Here is a 22,871-nt window from a genome sequence, read left to right on the forward strand (position 1 = left end):
TTCAGATGCATATTCAACGGAAGCTGTTTAACTTCTCCTACTGCATTAATAGGCTACATTTTTAATGAATATTCCAAAAATATCTTCTCCTGCATTGCACATCATGAATGTTTGCAAAATATTGCTGATTCCATTGCTCTTATTGTTAATCCTGGAGAAAAACCGCCCTCTCTTGACCCCTCAGGAACAAATTTCTTGGGAAATATGATTCAGCATAAAAAGAACCTTTTGGCTTGCGCCCTGAACTTAAAGTGTCTCGGATCACTTCCTGGTCTATTGAACCAAATTCTTCATTTTGAGGCAAGCGTGACTCCTTCATCCACTTCTGAGAAATATATTTTTAACAGCTTATGCGAGAGTTAATTCCGTAATCCTAAAGGAATAATTGCTCTCAATGTTCTCGGGATTACAAAATTACTTTTCCTCTCCAATGCAGGAGGCATCCTTTGTGTTCCTTTATTGTGCCGCAAATGTTGTAACATGGTATTCTGCATGAGAGAAACTTTTATGTACTGAATCAATAAACTCATTCAAAAATCATTCGTAATATTTGTATATCATTTTTATCTGGTGCCAAAGGTTTAGCATGCTGAAATACTGTTTTCTATTCCATGCATTTTATTTAAATGGTGTGAAACTGGTCGATAATAATACGAGACGTATCGAACTCGTACATGATAGCACATCAAAAACCTGCAATCAAAAATTCCTCAAATGAATCAGCGGAAATATTTTTAAAAGTTTTTTTTATTCATCCTTGGAATTTAGATAATTGCATTGGCATGATTGCAATCGCAAATAAATTGATTTGACTGATTCTGGGTGTAGGCAATATTCTTTCAAGAACAACAATTGGAAAACATACTATATAGCCATTACATAACAGATATTGGGAGAATTTCTCAGTATTTTACATTTTTAACCATACGATACGAACTGTGAACTGCCTGGTGTTGTGAGTACTTTATAATTCTTCTTTAGTGTGAATGCAATCGTTGTCTGGCATAATATGATCAATAAAATGTTCCGCTTTCGACATAAGTAATATTTACTAAATCAATATAACATGGGGAATTTTCAGAAAACCCCCCGGCAAAATGGAAGTGTAGACGTATTTACGCGTGTCCTTTAACATGGTCACAGCCACCAATTAAAAATCACAAATTCCATCATGTCATTTAGCTGTATCTACCTTCAGCGGATACGACATATGGATGAAAATGCATGAAACGGTTACACTTTAAGGGAGCATCTGTGTCAACAACCGTCGTAACAATATATCCAATCCACTTCATGTACACAAGTATAAGCTATCCATAAATCAGACTTCTCCGTATTCTCACCCATTTATTCAGACATCCCAGCGTCTGAGTAAACGGCTGATGCTGACGGATCTCAAATATTAAAATACTCTGCCCATTTACTGGCCCTGTTATCTTCTGAGGTAAGTGGCATTCGACTTACCACCGCTTATATTTCGTTACACAAATTTTCCTCTCATCCGCGAATATTCATTTCCACATCATTAGTCGAGTGAAATTGCTCAACGGCCTCGCGACATGACATCCCTACGATCTTTCGTCAATTTCAGAATGGGAAGGCTTCTTCCATTCACGCTTCCTTCTTCGCAGACATTTTTATCGTTGATAAATTCCAATTCAACAAAAAACACATTGGTGTTGTAAATCATGAATTTGACAACCTTGAATTGACTAAAACAGACTCAATACAAAAGTGACCGCTCCTGTGAGGCTTGTAACCAACATATCGCCATTTAATTTAGCCGTTGATAAATAAAGATACCCACATATAAAAAAATAGTATATTAACCATAACCATTAAGACAGTAACCCGAAGGTCGGTTAAGTTCCCCCAATACTAAGCCATACTATCTGTGAAATTCACATATCAGGATAGGGGGGCTCAGATTCTTTCCCTGTACTGCCTAATGGTTTCCCAGGAAGCTCTGGTACCAGGAAAATCACACAGCTCGAGTGACATGTCTGCGAATCGAACACAGGCCTTCCGGTCAGTAGTCCAAAGCCCTACCCCTATCATTTATAAAAAGAGGATAAAAAAGATTAAATAGTTGTAACAATCAACCATTAAAAGTTGGATTGATTTCCATCACACCATTAGGTTTGTACCCTGGGTCCGAAGGACCAAAATATACGATATAAGAGGGAAATGCGTTAAGAAAATTGCCCCCCCCCCCGATTTAAGTGGACTGTATTAAAGAATGAGATGTTTTCTGGCTTCCTTCCATGCTCCGCGCCTATTCGTCTCATTATCCACCATTTCTCTAGGCCTGACTTCATATCATTACATAGCAGACTCACCCATTGAATATAGAGGCACTAGCGGTCTATTTACCTGGTGAACCATCCCTCTAATACTATGAAACACGACCGTCCTAAAAGATTTGAACCTCAAATGGTGGATAACAACGAAATATAAAATGGAATGGTAAATGAAGGTTGAATGAAATATCATACTGCATTTAACTTTTATGAAATAATTATTCGTTGACCTTTTAACCAGATACCAGAGACTAATGCGCAGTCAGGATACGGAGCCCAAGGAAAAGGATGACGAGAACCAAATGCCAATCGTGCTTTGTTTATTTCTAGACTCGTGTTTAAGGTACGTCTTGAGAGTTTGAGAGTGATGACACTGAATAATCCTACGGAATTCAACGCCCCACCCTCAATTTTTCACTGAAATAGAGCCCTCGAGAATCGGATTGCGAAGTGAATTTCCATCGGGATGAACATTAATGGCTGGAAATGAACGTATTTATCTCGTGCAAGTCATTGTGAACCCTTCCAACTATTAAATTCCTAATTTACACAAGTTCAATGTACCTGTATTATTAATACCAATTATGCGAATGAAAACCAAAATACTCTCTTTACAAAAACACACAGAATATTTATAGGGAAATTTCCAAAAAGTGCAACATGTTTAAGATAGATATTTTTTCTAAGAACATAGAATATCCTAGAATTCAACTTCCTCGACATTTATAAGGTGTCGGAGGTGAATGCATACAAAAACAGGCATGTGCTCTCTCAACGAAATGCGTAGTCTGAAAATTTCTTTTTTACGTTTCCTCGTACACGTCCTCCGCGCTCCCGTGGTCCTCACCAATTCTTCATTTTCTAAGCTTCCGGAAATAAATCCTGAATTTTGAGCGCGAAGGGGTTTTGGAAAGCAGTCTAGGATTGATTGAATGTTTAAAAAATCTTCCACTTGAACGTAAATTAATTTAATTGTAGAGTAATTAATTTCAACGGTTCTTGGATATAACTGAATAAAATCTTCACAGCATTAACAAATGATTGCACTGGATATTCAATTAAATTGCACTTCTCAAGTTGTGGCAATCTGGGGTGCCTATACTGCGTAGTAACCCTTATGCTCTGCGCACCTTTCTTTCGGCGACGAAAAAATATGGTGCGGGACTGCCCTCTCGTGCCTCACGTCTTTTATTCCTGAAACCTGTTTTCACAAAACTATTGTACTTATTTCGTCCGATGGGATTCGAAGCCGGGCCCTCGGGGTGGGAAGTCGTTACATCAGTCATCACACTATCATCATATGAAATCAAGGTTTCCCAACTACGGCGGCGCGTCAGTTCGTGGTATATGGAAACGTTACATTATATCGATATATGGAACCATTACATTAAAGTGCAGGGCCATGGGGATCAACAAAACAACACTTGTATAGAGGAAGGTCAAGGCCGTGCGGAGAAATTCAAAAATACCCTTGGCCCTTCAATAAATTCCATTGGCATACATATATTGTACCTTAGTAGCCCTACACGTGGACTATCACCTTGGAATGGTGGAAAGGCTTGTGCCTTCGGGTAATCCCAAGACCTGTGCTAGTGGGAGCAATTATACGTGCATTTGCTTCTGGTAGGGTCCCCTACCCCTAACCTTGGGTCACCCTTACCAGATTGGTCAAAGGACAGGAACTAGACGAACAACGTCTGCGAGGCAGCTTTTCCCCCGTGAGACGGTTGCCATGACGTCTGACCCCAGGGGGGAGGCCTTTTGAGTGATGGAGTCATATTTTAAACACTTGTGAAGAAGGCACCGGAAAATCACCTCAATTATTTATCCCATGAAACAATGGTAAGCATTGATTCGCCTAAGAGTCACGTAAACTACGGCACTGGGGGCACTAGGCCGTGTCCGGCAATGGGAGAGGCAAGGCTTCTGCGGACGTCATATAATAAAATCGTTCAAAGCGAAAGCAGTTACACCGCAGACGAGCAAACCGGTTAGAATGGTGACTTGGAATGCTAGGACGATTCTGAGAACATGGAAACAGAAAATTTGAAGTGGAAAGAGAAAATATAGATATTATAGGGCTATGGGAGGTGAAATGGAAGGGTATTAGGGTTTACTGGAGCAAATTATTACACAGTTGTGGGGAATTCAGCCAGCGAGGGGTGGTAATAATATTAAACAAAAAGCAGTCATAGTGAAAGCGACTGAAGGAATATTTTCAGTAGAAGTAAAAGCTGAAACTATGAACTTGGACATGGTTCAAGTCTACATTCCATCCAGCAACCACAAGGAGGAAGAAGTCCATAGGGTATCGGATCATTTAAGAGGATATTGTTAGGCATCTTCCCTGGGGGAAACATTGATAGTTATGGGGGATGAGTGCGCGAAGACAGATATGGTAGCGAGGTAGGGGGATTACGGATTGGGAACCAGAAATTACCTCGGAGATTGAAATATATAGTTCAGCTTAGTATTGGATATAATCATAACAAACAGTTGGGTTAACCACCACAGTAGGCTTATTTACACATGGAAAATGCTCAGGGATTCAGAAAGATATCAGTTAGACACTCTTTTATGTTAAGGCACACATTTAGGAACAAAGAGATCAATTTGCAGTTTCCTGGGTGCGGATACGGATTCAGACCATAATTTTGTAATGATGACGTGTAGCTACTGATTCAAAATGATAAAAAAACGATTAATATCATTTGGGAAATGGAATGTAGAAGCATCAATTAGGATGATAAGAAAGCGGTATCAGCAGACTGTCAAGACAATTATAATGGAGCAAAGGGAGATAGGTGCAATTGAAGGAAAATGGGAAAACATCGTAAAAACAATGGGAAATTGAAAGCCGCATAGGGTAAATACAGGAAAAGAACAAAACACCCTCAATTTAGGCACCCTTTTTACATTTTTAGGATACCCTTTTTAGGCACCTCGTTAGAGGTGCCTAAAAAGTAGACGAGAGAAGTAAATGGAAGAATTTAAACACCGAGTTATGTAAAAAAAGTACAGTAGGTAGAAGATGCAGTATGAGGTTATATAAAGCTTTAATAAGAAGGGTAAAATTAGTGCACTGTATAGGAAGGCGGAAGTACTGCCAGGATTTAAGAAGCGAAAACCCAAGCAAACAATCAAAGATAAGTCAAAAAAACTTATGATTGAACCAGAAAATATTCAAGAGAAATGGCAAGAGTGCATAGAGGAACGTTATGGTAAAGACATTATGCCAGCAAACATAGAAATACAGAGAATATGATGCAGATGAGAATATCTAAGGTCCAAACACTTTATGGCGCGATGGAAAGGGCATTAAGGGTATTGAAATAAGATAAGGCCGCTGAGGTAGATAACATTACCGCGGAATGACGCAAGGGCTAATGATAACATGGTAGAAATAGTTCAGATGCAAGTTTCATTTCAATTGTAGCATTTAAGAGGCAGGGAGGGATTGGACTGAAAAATTTCCCCAGAAGTGTTCCCATCCCAAAAGAGGAAAGGCATACATGAGGGCAATTGAACGACTGCTTGATTTTGCACAGCACTACATGATGGTACTTCCAAAAAAGTATGGAGAGAAGGGAAAATGATAAGGAATGATCTGTTTGGATCCAGGAAAATGAGAAGCATGTGTGGTGTGGTAGAAGTGAAGAGGACACTAATTGCAAGGGACATCGGAATGTATTTGTTTGCTTCATGGAATTTGCATTCAGTTAACTGGTAGAAATCAAGAGGGTGTTGCAAAAATCAAGAGTAGATTTGAGGGACAGGCGATATATCAACAACCTGTACATATCTCAGACAGCTTGAGAGTTGGTGGTTGGAGATTTCTGATGGGCATTGAAAGGAAGAGAGGTAAGACGGGCATCCGTTATCTGACGATCTGCCAAGGGGTTGCAAATGCTGCTGCTTTCACTGGAAAGTCAGTGCAATTAGCACGAGATGAGAATAAATGTAAACAAAACAAAGATTATACAGTGTTAGAGAAAGAGAAAGGCTAATATAAAAATTAAAACCTAAGTTCAAAAATGATAGTAGGTGGAACAGTTTAATCGGAAGTGTCTGTACCAAAATGGTTCCAACAGTTCCAACGCAAGAAGTTCTGCATTAGGCAAGGTAGCTTTTACTAAGGAGGACATTGATGATAAGAGATGATAGAGAGATAGTTATATGTTCAGGGAGTGTTTGTCAAAACTTAATATAACCGAATCAACAAATTCCTGAAAAGAGAGAACAACCCACAGTTGATGATGTAGTCAATAAATTGGATTGCATGGCAACTGCTGTTACCACCCCAAATTTTCATATTTTCCCATGAATTTCTCTCATTAATTCCTAAGATCCTGCAATGCATAATGAACCAACAATAGCTAACCAGTATGGATCAAATTATGATGATTATCAGGCATGATTTCTCAACAAAAAGTAACTAGTAGAAATAGAGTTGTTCATCTCATTAATTATACTATACTATAATGACTACAAAATTCATTCACTAGAATGCTCCCCTCTCCACTAAACTGCCACAATTCCAGGGGCATTCAAACTCACCCAAGAAAAAGGAAACATTTAGATGCATAGCCACCTCAAAATAAAATTCATTTTATTGAAGTAACTCAATTTAAACCAGTAATCAGGTTTTTCATAAAAACAGAATGTTAGGTCAGCTCCATTTTGTTAACAGAGGATTACAATGAATATGCTAAATAATACAAGAAAATGTTTGAGTAGCAATAATGACAGGTGCACACTTAAGATGATCTTCCTTATGCCACATAATTACTGCATTTATCTAACAACCAACATATAGAAACATAAAGCACACTTCATCATATACCTTGATCCAGTTACAATTTCAAAAGCACGTGTATACTTTTTAGCACACAAAATACAATCTTATCATCTGTAGATTTACCTATGTTATATCATTTGATGGCAAAATATTCTTCTACATGGTAGATAAAGTCAAAATAACATTTTAAAAAAAATTCAATTAAGTATGATGTTTTAGCACTGGCACATGATTAAACCAGGCAAAATTAGAGGAACTTGTACAGATTCATTCATGAAAATATTAATCCTGTCCTAAAATGCAATCATGTGACCCTCTTGACTAGGATCAAGCAAAAAACAGTACCATTTCAATGACCTTCCAAATTTTTACAGTACTCATGTGAATCCTATGATTAACAGCAACAACAACCCCCAACAAAGCTTCCAAGGTAATTCAGAAACATAGGTCACATTTCACACATTATAAGCATCACATTTATAAATTCACTTCTTTGCTATTTTCATATTTTACATGTAAAAAGCAACACAATCATTGTGGAATCTTCAGTTAGACAAAACATTGAACATTTAAGTATATGTGCCAACAAAATGCACCAACATTTTTAAGACATATAAGGGCTACTTTCACATTTACTCAATTCCATATGGCAGCCTAAATTATATTTGGGATGAATGCCAAGCACTTAACTTTCATAACATTGCTCACGAAAAAAGCACAGGATCCACACATACTGACACATAATCAAAAGAATAACTCTTGATCTAAAGCCTTAATTTATAAAATACCTGCAAATGATGAGCTTGAAGAAATTATGGCATCTAGCACACACTATGGACTTCAATTATTAAAACTTGGGACCATCAATTTTTTAAAAATTACAGGCGACAACAATAAAATATACATTCGATACCGTAAGTACCCAGGAGCCGGAGTATGGTTGATTCTAGCAAAATCAACACCTTTCGTGTAATCGAAGGTCATACAGATTCATTCAGACCTGAACACCCATTCCGACAAATGTACACAACTAAACCTACCCCTGTACAAGTGAATCAAGGGTACCTGATAAATTAACAACTACAGACCATTCATTCTACAACATTCAGGGACTGCTTAACACTATGGACACTATGTACATAATACACAAATAAAAATACAGTCTTCCTCAAGGATAAGGACAAAAATGCCAAAAGAGAATAATAAAACATAGAATTTTAAAAACACAACAATACTGCAAATTATGAATGCAGGACGAAAATTTATGTACATACATACATACATAATACAGGTTATAACAGACATATATCTAAATTGAGATAACAGAAATCTACAGATTTACATTCATCATCAGCCACTCCATAACATTCGTAAAAAACATACTAAATGCAAGGGGACACGTGGTCCCTTCTCTCCAAACATCAAGCTTTAATCCCTACCCAGGAGGCATGATAAACAATGTCAGGGTAAAGACTCAATGTGTAGCACCATCTACTACTTCCATTATTATCGATTAAAAATCTTATACAATGTTTCTTGTATAGAAATTTTTCATAAATTTCAACTGTTTTCTTTGAATCACTCTGTATATTATACACAAACACTACACTTAGCACCTACATTACTAGATTCCTCATGTTTTATACACTCCACAATTACTCCAGCAGCTACCTTAATCAATCACCTCCTCTTTGGCACAAATAATCAGCAACCTTGCAACCAAACAACGTGGATAAGCTTTTTACAGGTACTCCATGATCTTCTATGGCTATTGCTCCTCAAACTAGAAAGAAACCACAAATTATATTATTCCTCTCCAACTTGACGGCTTTGGTAGAAAGCAGTATTTGTATTTCAGACATCCAAGAGTTTGGACACTGTTTATTAATTAAATCACACAGTTTCTGGCCATTATAACCTAAGTTAATTCTGCAGAGGGCTCCCCACCAACCATGCCATTAATCTGGCTTTAACACCTCTTTATGAAGTTAATTTTGTGGAAAATCCTTCGCATACTGAGATATTTGAAATTCACTCAAGGCAAGTCTTCCAACTACCAAGATTTATGAAATTATTTTAGGATGGTGCTTTGAGTAATTTCATACCATTATTCTTATTTGATGAAACAATATCACAATGACCCAGTGACCAAGGCATTACAATAACCTTCCATTTTTTTAGTTTAAAGTAAGTGGTCAACCATCAAAGTATGTCGTTTATAGATTATACATTATTATTTGTCCATATAAGCTGCAACTGACATGCCAAATTTCCTCATTATTGTGTTTTCTAAACACTGTAATTTAGCACATTATAGTAATATTTGGCATCTTATTTTAAACAAATGCCCAAATATGCACACATAAGAGGCTTAGTATTAAAATTAAGACAATAAAAAATGAAGATTACCAATAATAATAATACTATAACAGTGAAAAACAGATCAAAGCACTTTTCCACTAGATTAAATTTTTTTTATTTTACAACTGGGTTTCGATGTATTACATCACCATCAGGTCTGATTATGATGTAATACATTGAAACCCGGTTGTAAAATAAAAAAAAATTATCAAGAGCAAAAGTGCTTCGATCAGTAATTCATTATGTTCAACTTCCACCACATCACGCCAGAAGCTACTCAATTTATGCTATAACAGGTTATGTCCATCCAAAATCTACCTTGGCTGGTAGAATACCAAAAATAACTATTATTAAAAATGTTGCTAACCTATACTTTAAAGCAGTAGCCATCTCTGGACTCATACAGGTATAGCTCAAGCACCCCAAACACAAAGTAATGACAGCATTTCATGTGGAGGAAGTTGATAAATGAGTGATGCCATTGGTCTACGGAGCATCCTGTGACTTCTGTTACCATCACAGGTCGGTCGAAAAATTGTGACACAAGGATTTTACTTCCAAAATAAATGCTAAAAATTCCTCAAGGTTGTGATTGAAGGATTGAATAGTCAAACTTATTAGGAGATGCAAAAAACAGCCAAGATCATTTGCACCATTGGGGATAGGTGAGTAATTAGACCTGGGATAAGATGTTCAGGGATCATTATTCATCCCATGTAGGGATCAGGATACCATTAAAAAATCCTGCCATCTCTGGAATTCAAACCCATGGTGGAAAGCAATTAAATTAGCCACCAAACCAACCCAATCCCCTTGAAAAATTGAGACCAGCTAAAAAGGGTGTATGACTTGGATGTTACTGCATCAGATTTGCAAGCTCCATTCTTTATACATGACTAAGGATTTCAGATTCTTCTGTTAAGTGAAATCACCCAGAATACCCAAGAAAACATTTGCTCAACTGTCAGACTTGTAAAATACAACGCCTGAGATCTTGGAATTTAAGAAAACACCAAGGATTGTTTGCATTTCCCAATACTTCCAGAAGAAGCCAAGTAGCACCTACACTACTGAAGACAGCGAACACCTCGTTTCGTTCATAGGGTACATGTAAAATGAATGAATGAAGATCCTCTCAAGGATTTAGTTATTGAAAAGAGTAAGGCGAAGACAGTGGACTTTGGATCAATGTTATATTTAAGATAATGTGTAGTGCAAAAAGTGAGGGATAGGTACACTATATAAAGTTGTGCAAAATGCATGAGAATTTTCAACAATATGACTGATATGGTAAAACAACATTGTTATTTCACTGAAATGAAACAATTACCATATTTTCCCATCGATAATGTGCGCGTTATCTATACAAAAATGTTCAGGTGATTGAAAAAATGATGATGCGCATTATGTAATGAAAATTGTAAAAAATTCAAACAGCAATATTTTTACACACACACATCTGATATAGAAATATTTTACATAAAACTATATATAATATTTATGCACATTTATATATGTATATACAGATGCATGGCATCTATAGACGTTCAAGATAACTATGAAGCCCTGGATGCACAGTATCTATACAAATTCATGATAACTACAAAGTTCTGGGTGCACGTTAAACATAAGGTGTGTGTTACTGATGGGAAAATACGGTAATGGGCACAGGAAATGGATGAATTTCAGAATCAGACACAGTTTTTCAAGTGGAGCTTAAAATTACTAAAATCCTCAGTAATAAGGGAAGAAAAATACCGCCAGGGAATTGAGCATCGTTTCCACTGTTCAGGCACAAATTTAGATGCAGTCTGTCTGAATAAAGTCTGAAGATAAAAGTCTGAATACAGGTTCTTTAAGGAAAAAAATTATTATAACCTTCCTCAAGCATAGGATCTACTTCCTTTTGAGGGAATACACAATGTAACAAAAACTGTGCTTGAAAGAAAAGTGTTCAACTAAAAGTTATGCCATGCTATGAACAATTGGTAATAGTAGGAACTGCAAAAGGAAGGGATAACCAAATGGAGATGGGAGACTGGAATGCTCGTCAGAGAGAGCTGAGTGGGAGGCAGTGTGGGACACTTTGGACTGGGAAAACGAAACACTGCGAGAGGTAAACTGATAAGATTTCTGTAATGAGAAAAACCTAGTAGTGACAAACACTCTTCAAGCAAGATCAGGAAAGAATTACAATGCAATTTCAGATGGTAAAAATCATTCGCCTTGATCGGGATTTGAACCTAGATCACTCGATGTCCAACCAAAAGCTTTAGACACAACATCTTGTTCCTTTAAAGTCCCCAAAATTTTGGAGCGTAAGAGGATGCTTCAATGGCTTAACTGACTGAACCACTCTGCAGGACATTGAGGGATCCGGATTTGAATCCCGGTCCAGATGAATGATTTTTACACTCTGACATTGTTGCATTGTAATGCACACATAGCGGATGAATTGTTTGAAGTTACTGTCCCGCCATTTCCCAAAGTTTCCTGACCACATCCTAGTCATATGAGATACAAGGATAAATAACAAGAGCTACCTTGGCACAGATATAAATAGTGATCACAACCTGGTGGCCAAGAAGAGCAGACTGGGAAACAAGAGAATGAGGAAAGTGACACAGGAACCTAGAAGGAACATAATGATACTGGAGGAAAAGCAATCAAGAGAAAAGTTCACTGAGACTATGAACACAAAAATAGAAGAAATAAATGAGACTAGCAAAGAAGAATGATAGAGGAAATAAAGAATACAACAACTGAAGTAGAAGATGAATACTTAGTAAGGTGGCAAAATCTAAGTGACCATGGATAACAACTCAAAGAAGAGAACTCTTTGAGGTTAGAAGAAAATACAAGAATCAAAGGAATGAAACTGAAAAAAACCATTAGTGAGAAGTTGTAGAACCAAGTCATGAGAGAGCACAAGAAGGTGAAGGAAGAATGGATAGAAAGCTACTGCAAAGAAATCAATGAAAGGAAATAGCCCACAAAGTATAAGCTTTTAATGGCAAGATAATAATATAAGAGGAAAATGAGATAGAAGACTATGAGCCGAGCCTGGAGATAAGAAGCAAAATTAACAGAGCCATGAAATATCTGAAGAACAACAAGGCACAAGGAGTGGAGAAAATAAAAATCAAGGCACTCAAAGAGTCATTTGGAAGGATGCCTCTTTGGAATAATCAAAGACAGCTATGACAAGTGGAAACTGAGTACTTCAAGAAGAGTGTGATGATTGCAAAACCAAAGAAAGAAAGTATGGATAAATGTAACGAAAACAGAACATTAAGCCTAATGTCTAATGCGCCAAAAATACCTACCTAGATAAATAGCAGAAGAATAGAGAGAAGGATAGAAGAAAGCCTCCCAGAAAACCAATAAGAGTTCAGGAAAAAACCAGGAGCATAAAATGCAATGCTCAGTTTGAGAGCACTGGCCAAAAACATTGTACTCATAAACATGCCATTATATGCGGAATCATGGACTGGGAGAAAGTCTTCAACAAAATCAAATGGAACGAGATGCTTCAGGTATTACACACACTCACAATGGATTAAACCAACATAAGAATAATCCACCATCTCTACAGGAATAAGGTAACAACCATGACAGAGGAAAATAGAGGTATAAAAAAAGCCAAAGCGAAGGCTCGAGTCATAAAAGAATGCCATCTCTCGCCAGCACTACTCTTAACCGTGCATACCTAGAAGATACAATAAAATAAGTGCAAGAATTGGGAACAAGGTGATTGTGAAGAAATTAATGTGCTCCGGTTAGCAGCTGGCATCTCAACAGTTTCAGAAACCTAAAATCCTAGAGTGTGGAGGAGAGAAGCTGGAGGCAGATATCACAATTCATGGAGTTAACCTAGAGCAAAATCTGTTGTCTCCAGCATAACCTTATGGAATTTACACACCATATTGAAATGAAGGCAGTAACATTGTAATTCCACAGACACTTTACTTAAAACACGACCTAGATTTTGATGTTGGATGTCATCATCAGGCAAAATCCCTCATTTACCAGGGCAACCTAAGAACGAAAGACGTTCAACCAACATCAAGCTCAGAATATCTCTAGCTAAGCAGGCATTCATGAAGTGACAACTACCATGTTAAAAGAATCAAAGTTTACAAACACGGAGGAAGTTCATCAAAATATTCATTTGGAGCAGGGCACTCTATGGATCAGAGAAGCCTTTGAAGCCAAAATGGTGCTGGAGAAGGTTGCAAAACATTCAATGAACCAACAAAGTGAGCAGAAGAGTGGGTAGTGAGTAGAGGACGGAACAATATGGAGAACTACTGCACAGAAAAACCAGATGGATGGGGCACACCTTGAGGTAATGAATTAGAAACATAAGACAAGTGAAAACCTAATGAGGAAGACAGAGAGAAAAGTACATAGGACAAATGAAGAATGTAAAATAAAAAGCTATCATGGGGTAGGGGGATTCCTACTGAAAAGACAAAAATAGAGATCTACAGTAAATCAATCTTAGGATTGAAATACTGATAATGGTGATGATCTAAAATGTACCTTCATTAAAAAGGGACTTCTGTCTTTTTCCTTTAAGTTTCCCACCTAACATAGAGGTTGACTGAATAGGGTGCTTATTGCCATGAATCATGGTACGTCTTTAATATTTTTTAAAAAATATACTCACATTTGAAGACCAAAATAAATTACAAATACAGAAATGTATCTTACCTTGGTCAAAGCAACTAGGATTGATGTAACTCAACAGATCATGATCAGACATTTGTGTAAGTTCTTGAGGCACCATTCCTCCATCTTCTCCACATTTTTTTGGACCGACCGTCACTGCCAACTGCAACTGTGGTTGTGAAGTTGTCTGAGGAGTTGCATTCTCTTCTTCAGTCAAAATCCTGACAGGTGGTATTTCCTCTTTCAATACCCTTTCCATTGCAGCCGCAACCCGACTCTGAGCCCTATGCTGATCCTCAATGTCTTTTCTTGCTAATGGATGGACAGGCATCCTAAGTACTGGAAACGATACAGAGTTTACATTGGGGAGAGGAATGGTATCCGGAGAACACGACACCTTGTCGACAGTTTGCAATATATTCTGACAAACATTCATCTGTGATGTTGCCAATACTTCTACATGGCTATCAATACTGAGATTCTGGCATTGTACACCAATGCTTTCATTACTGTGGCTGCTAACTGAGGAACAGGAACTGCTCATCATCCCTGAACTAATTTGAAGATCATCCGTTTGAACTGCCAACGCATGTTCTATACTTGGTACCAAGCTGGCACTGGTGACTGCATTGGCAACACTGAGAGACATGGAACCATTGGCAGGCATTGAGGTACAACCATGATTCAGCTCAGCAATCGTTTCCTTTTGACTGCTTGGTCCTTGCTGAGACGTCATCACTTCATGCATAATTGCAGCAGAGGTCACAATGGGCATTGTGGAACTATGTTCCAGGTTTAACTGAGGGATGGTTTGAGGCATGGGGTCCTGAGGTGGTGCTCCTAAAGATCCATCAGTGAGTGCAGCTGCCAATGCATCTGATGTCATAGCGCAATTGGTTTGCATGGGAACTGTCAATGATATCGATGAATCTTGCATGTTCATCATACAACTTTGATCGATTGTCTGAGAAATGTTACTACTCGTCACTTCAGGAGCAATGGGATTACTAGAGAGGGCTGACACAAGGGAAAGTTCACATAACCCAAGCTCTTCCTTGGAGCAAATTTTGGCAGGAGCAACAGTCAAGGAACTTCCAATGCTGCTAGTGCACATATCCGTAGTGATTGGGATGTCTGACATACTCTGGTCAGGCTTCACAAAGGCAAGACAAGGAGTAGATGGTGCAGGAGAAACAGTTTCCACCTGATCTTCTTTAATGGGAGAGGTTGTTTCACTCTGAGTTGATGAGGTTGAATTAGTTAGCACTTCTGTCAGGGTGTGATTCAGAGAGTCTATTACAAGCCTATGGGGGCTAACAGCTGGAGGATTTTCACTAGCTATAGAATCAACATGCTCATCCACAACTAACTTTTGCTCCAAGGGCTGAGCTTGCATCATTGATGCTAAATGCATTGCAAGATTTGGTGGCAGTGGTGGTGTGACAGGAGATGATGCATTGGTATGAACAATGGCAGTAGTGTTTTTTAAGGGCAATTCTCCTGACACAAGAGACTGGGTAGCTTCAACTTTCACCTCTGTGTTAGGCTTCACTTCTCCTTCAATGCGGGATAGGAATTTCTCTACACTTTGACCTGACTGTGCTGGTAATGGACAACTTATGTTATTAGAAACAAATTGTTGTATCAAGCTGGCTTCTGAACTAGAAGACACCATAAGATTCCCCTGAGCTTTAGGAATGTTGTCAGTCACAGTGGTGGAGCTCACACTTGTCGTTTCCTTCTGGCTGGCGCAGGCTCTTGGCCCAGCCAAAGTTTCAGTGAGTGGCAAATGAACATCAGACTCAGTCGGGACTACTGCCGTAGGTAACTTGATGGGACCAGAGAGAACTTTGATAACCTCTGTGCCAGAGCTTCCTTCTGTTGACCACAGCACAACTGGATGTACTCTATCTTTCGCACTGGATACTGTAATGAGAGAAAAATAACTCGTATATTAAGACCACCATACACATCGTATAAGAACATAATTACCACAATTAGATTGCAAAAAATAAAACGGGTTATGTTTAGGGAAGTTAAAAGCAGGATTTTTTCAATGAATTAAATCATAAACTGAATATTAAATGATTATCAATTGATAATTAACTAATAACAGATCAAGAGTGGCAATGAAATGCAGGGCACAGCTATTAAAAAGAGTATATGTACATGAGCAAATGGAGTGAATAAAATACAATAACAAAAATGATAAGTACAAATGACAACCATTTCCTCCATTAATTATTTCCAAAACTGAAATTGTTTAGTAACAAATACAGTCATTGCATCATTTTGTAAAATATGATTCATATGATTTCGTATTACGTACTTTACGGAATTAATAATATTACACTTTATTTTTCTTGCATAGCCCCTGCACATTTCCAAGGTGTTTTTGCCATTCCCATAGTGTTAAGTGACAACCAATGGTGCATGAGATTTGAGGAGAAAAATATTCCATGGGATCACAGACATTAAAACTCCAGCTAATCCCAACATAGTAAGCCTTATACAGGGTGCGGTGCTTAAATCCAGACAAGCAAGCATTTCCCCAAATGAGATTTCCTCACTGGGATAGCAAAACCTTCCCCAGACTTCTCCAGATCATTATACTTAGCCACAATATCGTAAACAGTTGATCTAGGGTACCAGAAGAATTGACCTATTTCAAAATATAACACCCAGGGCAAACACTTTAGACAATAGTGGCTCTTCGATTGTACTTGCGTAACATTTAGTGTACTTTGACTGCACTTGTACGTAGCATCTCGACCATTTTGAGGTTATGACTGTTAACTAGATGCCTATAGCTTTCAAGAACATCAATCGCGACCTCCAGTGGAGCCACAATATGGTAGGAAATTCAAATTGAAATTTGTCCGAATTTAAGTGCCGCACCCTGTGTAGTCTGGATTAGAAAGGGCTTAATGTAATATGTTAACGAAGGTCCATCACAAATGATCATTAATTAAGCTGTTAAAAATGTCTTAAAAAAACAAAGTTATAACATAAACCTAATATTAATAAAAGGGGTCAAAATAAAAGACAATATCATTAAAAATGGTCTACCATCCCAGCACAAAGTGAGATTTAATGTAAATTCCACTAAGAGGAACATACATCAAATATGTTTATTTCATTGATTTAGATGGAGACCAATTGGGATAATAATACAACTATGAAAATTCAAGGGTTATGGAAATTCAATATTTCACCAATTCTTCACTTCTATCAGAATGGAAGCAGCCAACTATGATTAACTTTCTTAGAATTGTTTGAAAAAAAACACACTTACTTAAAGGAATACCTTGATGCATGTGATCAGGATGTTGAGTAACAGCTGTACCCATCGTGACTGCACTTCCTAAGGCTGGGGCTATGAGTGTGACGGCCATTTTACCATCACACAGGCCTTCTCTCGAAGTTTCTGATGGAACCACCAATGAGGATGAAGTAACCGTGCCAAGGGTGCAAATTGCTGGAGCTGTCAGTCGCAGGAAGGGATAAAAGAATAGAAAGACGATAAAAACACTGGTACGAGACAAGGTGTGCCTAATATCACAATAATGGAGACACATGGGACATAAAAATCACAAGGACTACAACCTTAAACAATTTCCAACAATGCTCTTCTTTCAGATATCCACTTTACATTATAAATGGATGTGAATACAGAGCATGGCTGGATTTAATGGCTGCTGCGCATGGACATATGGTAGATTGTGTTAAAAAGTCAGGATAAGGAAATGGGTTAAGGGAATATTGATATCCAAGGTTGAAAATAAGAAGTCTGCTTTCCAAGGATCACAAAGGATATGTTGGAAAGGTATTGCATGGCAGCACAAAAAAGAAAGAAATTGAGAATTATGCTGCAGCGTTTGCACAGTTTCTTGGGAAGAAACTTTGCATTATGCAAGGATTGCAACTTTTATGGTTATAGAGGAGTGGAAGGCAAAAATAGGATGCGCAGCACAATGGTGGAAACTTCACAGCATGGTATACTGCATGACGTTAAATAACGTATGGGAAACAAAATAAAAGATGAGATCTTAGCATGAAATCACTTTTTTCAACTTTCAATCATTACTTCAACTATGTTTGACCTTCATTTTTGAAAATTTCAAATATATTTCTTAGAGCAAACTGAAAATATTTCATAAGTTTTCATTCATCACTAAAAGAATATGCATTTCAATGAATGTCAAACTAAGAGAAATATGACTTTAACCATGAATTGCAGACCAGTACTGTGAAGATACCAACCCCACCACAGAACTCCATCACTCTTGCTCACTGGAAACAAACATGGCAACCACTCATCTCAAATGTCCAGCCAGTCACTGCATATTCTTCTTCCTTTCATAAGCTCAAACAGCACACACACACTCTCATACATGTCAATTACATACTCAGATATACTCACACATTTAGCTCACAGAGCAATCATACAGTCAAGCACTCACAGGTAAAAAAAAAACACTCTGCCCAGAAGCAATTGAAGAATGAAGAAGTTGCAGCAAGCACCTTAAAAATGTAGCATTCTACTCCGTGGTAACCAGAAATTGCATGCTTTTCAAAGAGTTACCAGTTGGCTAACCACTGTTTAAGTATCATTAAAGATGCTTTACATAGTTCTTTTAAGAGATGGTTATAGAATGTGTAATTATCCATTATAGAAGTCCTATAATGATCTTGCTTTAATGAGTTTTTATTTAGTGTAATAAATAGAATTACAGTTAACTCTCATGTTAATAAAATTTTAATCAAAGTGAAGTATAAAATCAAATATCCACTTCCAAAACCACCACCTCTCTCCAAAAATATTATTTTTAGTTAATTAAGTGACAAGTATTTTCTAAATATAGATCAACAAAATATAGGTACAACATGCACATTGCAAAAAATAAAACATCAAAAAAAGGGCAAATAATATCTCAAAATGCCATGTAGGGAATTCTACAATTATATAGAATTTGAAAAAAATAAGTAAGACTTCTAATAAGCCAAACAAATTATTTATTCCCTGCCCTAACATGTAAAGTTTTTTCTGGATTATTATTATCTGAATTTGAAGATTTTTTCAATTACTATCTTTGAACTTTGTATTTCATAAAACTGAATTGCCTTTAATAGGTTGACTGTTGTTGGTAATTTAAAATAATTTTTCTGAGGCAAAAACAACATTTAGATCCTCACTATATTAGTTAGTTAGTAACTATGCCACTATAATGCAATTGTCTCTTATTTATTTAAAATAGCGTCTACTGCAGCACCAGCAATATCACAGCTACTTGAATGAACTGTGGACAGAATAGGGTGGACAATATATCATTCTTTAGTAGTTTACTGCAGCGAAATAATTATCTCTCTCACAAAAATTCACCAAGATTGATGAAATACAAATGAACATTAACTGTTTACATGGACCCTTTCCACCACAGCTTCTGTTGCCCTTCTTCTACCTTAGTTTTCAGACACAAATTCTACACATTAAATTTGTTCCTTGTGTAACTGGATTCTATACCCAACTTTTGCCAAAGTTGTCATACTTCTCTTAACCAAGAAGCTCCCTTCTTTGAGGGCACTACTGTCAGCATATTCTGCTGATTATTATATTTTGAATAGATTCTTATCTTTTTGTGTTTTTCTCTGAAATTATGAAATATGGTTGATTTAGTTGAATGAATTTACTCAGAGACTATAGCATACAATTAATAGATGTCTAAAAACAATGGCTGCAGTCACTATTGACAAGCATAAGTGCTATGGAAACATCAATGCGCACCGCTGCATAGAGTGACTGTCAGTCAGGTAGTCAGTGGACACTGGTGCCTGCTGACTGAATGATGCACATTAAATTTCCACCTAAGATGGCAAACACCACACTATACCTCAACCTCAAATGCCTCAATGCAGTCAACCTGTTAAAGATTATGCAAAGGCTCATTTCTATCATCTCAGATAAATTAGATGGATGAGTACTTAAAATGTGAATGCAAAAAACTTCTGTGAGTGACTGCAGTGTCCAAGACAGGCATTTTTTGATTCCTAGATACAAATAGTCCCACTAAAAACCTACAAGAGGCAGTCAAAACCTACTGATAACAATAAGGAGGTTACTAAAACTACAGACTAGTTTGACATCACCAGAAGTAAATATACACAGCAATCCTGGCAGAGTTCATGATATTAAAAAGAACAAAATTAAACATGCCTACGTGGACATTAGAACTGGAAGTTATTACAGTGAAATCTTGAATGTATGCTTTCAAATAAGTCTGTGAATAAATATTAGAAGGAATTGAGGCCATTGGAAGAAATATGCCACCAAATTATCATTAAATGGATATAAATTGATCAAATCAATACTATATGAAATAATATTATAACTAAAATCAGTGAAAGCTGTACTGCTATTTGAGATCATTTGATAGCACTTTCCTTTGTTGGTAAAAAAAGAACATAGTTTTACTCGGTACATTTTACCACGCCAGCAGATTCACTGACAATTCTAAAAATCATTATATGAAAACCTCCATAACCTATTTAGGACGGGAAAATTAATTTGAATGAACAAATATGCAGAAAAGTACCATAAACACTTGTTATGAATATAAATATAGACCTCAAGTTATATATGAAACTTGAGAAAAAAATGCCAGAACATCAACTTGCCACCTCTTTGAGAGAGTAGATTTTATATATTGATTCTAGGTTTATCAATGGACAAGTAAAACCCAAACACAGCACTGATTTATATGGAGGTCAATTTAGACCACAAAATAATACTAAAATTTGAGATATATAATATTTGAGGTACATAAATTCCAGGCTTCACTGTATGTTGAAAAATTATCCACTTTCATCTACCAACAACATATTAATTAAATAATATTTGGTTTACGTATGACATTAAATATTATCACTGCTAAACAAGTAAATGGGACAGGGAACTTCATGATATTTTCCCATTACCAATAAAGAATAAAATGTTCTATCATCATGTCCTCTGGAATAGCCAATTGCTGTGGATACAGTAAGTTATTTGTGTAAATGTAGCATTTTTTTAATGGAGCAAACCACCATATCTATAGCAACAGGAAAATGGAGGGGACTTCAAAATTTCATTATCCTTTTACACTAGAATCCGTGCTGAGAGTAGCATATTTAAGACACTTCACCTCTGTTAGCCACAATTCATGGTAAGCAAAGGTGAAATCTACCTCAGAGACAGGACTCTCAGTACATATTCAGTGACTTGAAAATGGACATCTCACATTTCCCTTAAAAGATCTTTTTATCTTAAGTTACTCTGGCAGTCAATACTCAATATGATAAAATTATTTGTTCAATTTTGGCCTAACTTCATACCCGAACCAGTTAATTTGTTTTATGGATCATAGAAAACTAACATTTATGAGTTTGATCATCCTTAAGTCTTGACAGAAATACATTGTGAATAAAACCTCAGTAAAATAATAAGCAGTAATTTTGTGAAAATAGAGAAGAGCATTATGAAATAATACTGGGCTCTATATTCTAAAGGCTTGAATAACTGGGAGCCCTGACTAAAAGAAGTGATATGCACTTAATTTTCTCCCCAATTATTGATAAAAATGATTGACACCAAAAATAAATAATTTCACTGATGATACCACTGTGTCTATTCATGGTTCAGACCAGGTTATTCATGGTACAGAGACTAACTACTCTTCAATTTGCAAACCCCAACTCAACTACACAAAACACCACAACACCCAATGTAGTATAGATATATAATTTACTATTCTTCAAGTCCACATAATGTTGCATCTATTCATTCTGCCAAACATACCTAATCTTTTCCTCCTCTTACCTACCCTTATACTAGTTCGGTAATACAGATAGTGATGAATATAATTCCAAACCTTACTGACTAACTTAAGTTTGACCATCCACAAATCTGATTTGATCAGTTCCTCACCTTTTCATTCCTACCCAACCCTTTCCATATCTCTTTAAACAATTACCCTTGAGTATACATATACATTGAAAAGCACAAGAGATGCAACAATTTCAGAGCGTAAAAATCATTCGCCTTGACTGGGACTCGAACCCAGATCCCTCAATATTCGGTCGAGTGCTTTCGAAAGCACTCGACCGGATATTGAGGGATCTGGGTTCGAGTCCCAGTCAAGGCGAATGATTTTTACGCTCTGAAATTGTTGCATTGAAATGCACATTAGCGGATGACTCCGTTAAAAGTTACTGTTGCGGCATCTCCCGCAGTTTCTTTGGAATTTAGCACAAGAGATATTAAATCATATCATGTCTTACCTTCCTCTATTACTGGCAACCTAGATTATCTATCCGATAGCCACACATTCTATCTGAGACATGTACAGGCTTATGATAAATTACATATACCTCTGGTCTATTCCTTATCTCCTCCATTCACAGTGACCAATTTACTCTCTTTGTCACCTAATCAAAATCCATAAGGAAAACAAATATATCTTGGTAGTGATCTATATCCCTTCCCATCAGTAAACTCATTACCATTATGACATTATAATACTCCTCCCTTTCCTAACCCTAATCTGATCTTCCCCTTAGTGTTCATACACTCATTTCCAGCCTCCTGTTGATGATCCTTACACAGTACAACCAAACTCTGCCATGAATGAACCCATGCAAAATCTTCCTTTCCCATTCTCCTAAATCCTCGACTAGTTCAATAGGGATGTCATCTACTCATA

At 37.0% G+C, this 22,871-nt stretch overlaps 1 protein-coding gene across 2 annotated transcripts in view; it reads right to left on the minus strand.

The window, feature by feature from the left end:
- Positions 1-6,907: 6,907 nt before the first annotated feature.
- Positions 6,908-22,871, minus strand: part of NFAT (NFAT nuclear factor) — a 73,629-nt gene continuing 57,665 nt past the window's right edge. For both annotated transcript variants that reach the window (XM_071592929.1, XM_071592938.1), the window contains exons 10-12: positions 17,429-17,617; positions 14,176-16,059; positions 6,908-8,881 (exon numbers count right to left, since the gene is read on the minus strand). In XM_071592929.1, the coding sequence (XP_071449030.1) occupies positions 8,877-8,881; positions 14,176-16,059; positions 17,429-17,617 (2,078 nt within the window). In that variant the 3' untranslated portion in view covers positions 6,908-8,876. The remainder of the gene's footprint in view (positions 8,882-14,175; positions 16,060-17,428; positions 17,618-22,871) is intronic.

The sequence above is a fragment of the Hetaerina americana genome, unplaced genomic scaffold (genome assembly GCF_022747635.1).
Source record: "Hetaerina americana unplaced genomic scaffold, ioHetAmer1.1.p SCAF_1, whole genome shotgun sequence".
Taxonomy (NCBI): domain Eukaryota; kingdom Metazoa; phylum Arthropoda; class Insecta; order Odonata; family Calopterygidae; genus Hetaerina; species Hetaerina americana.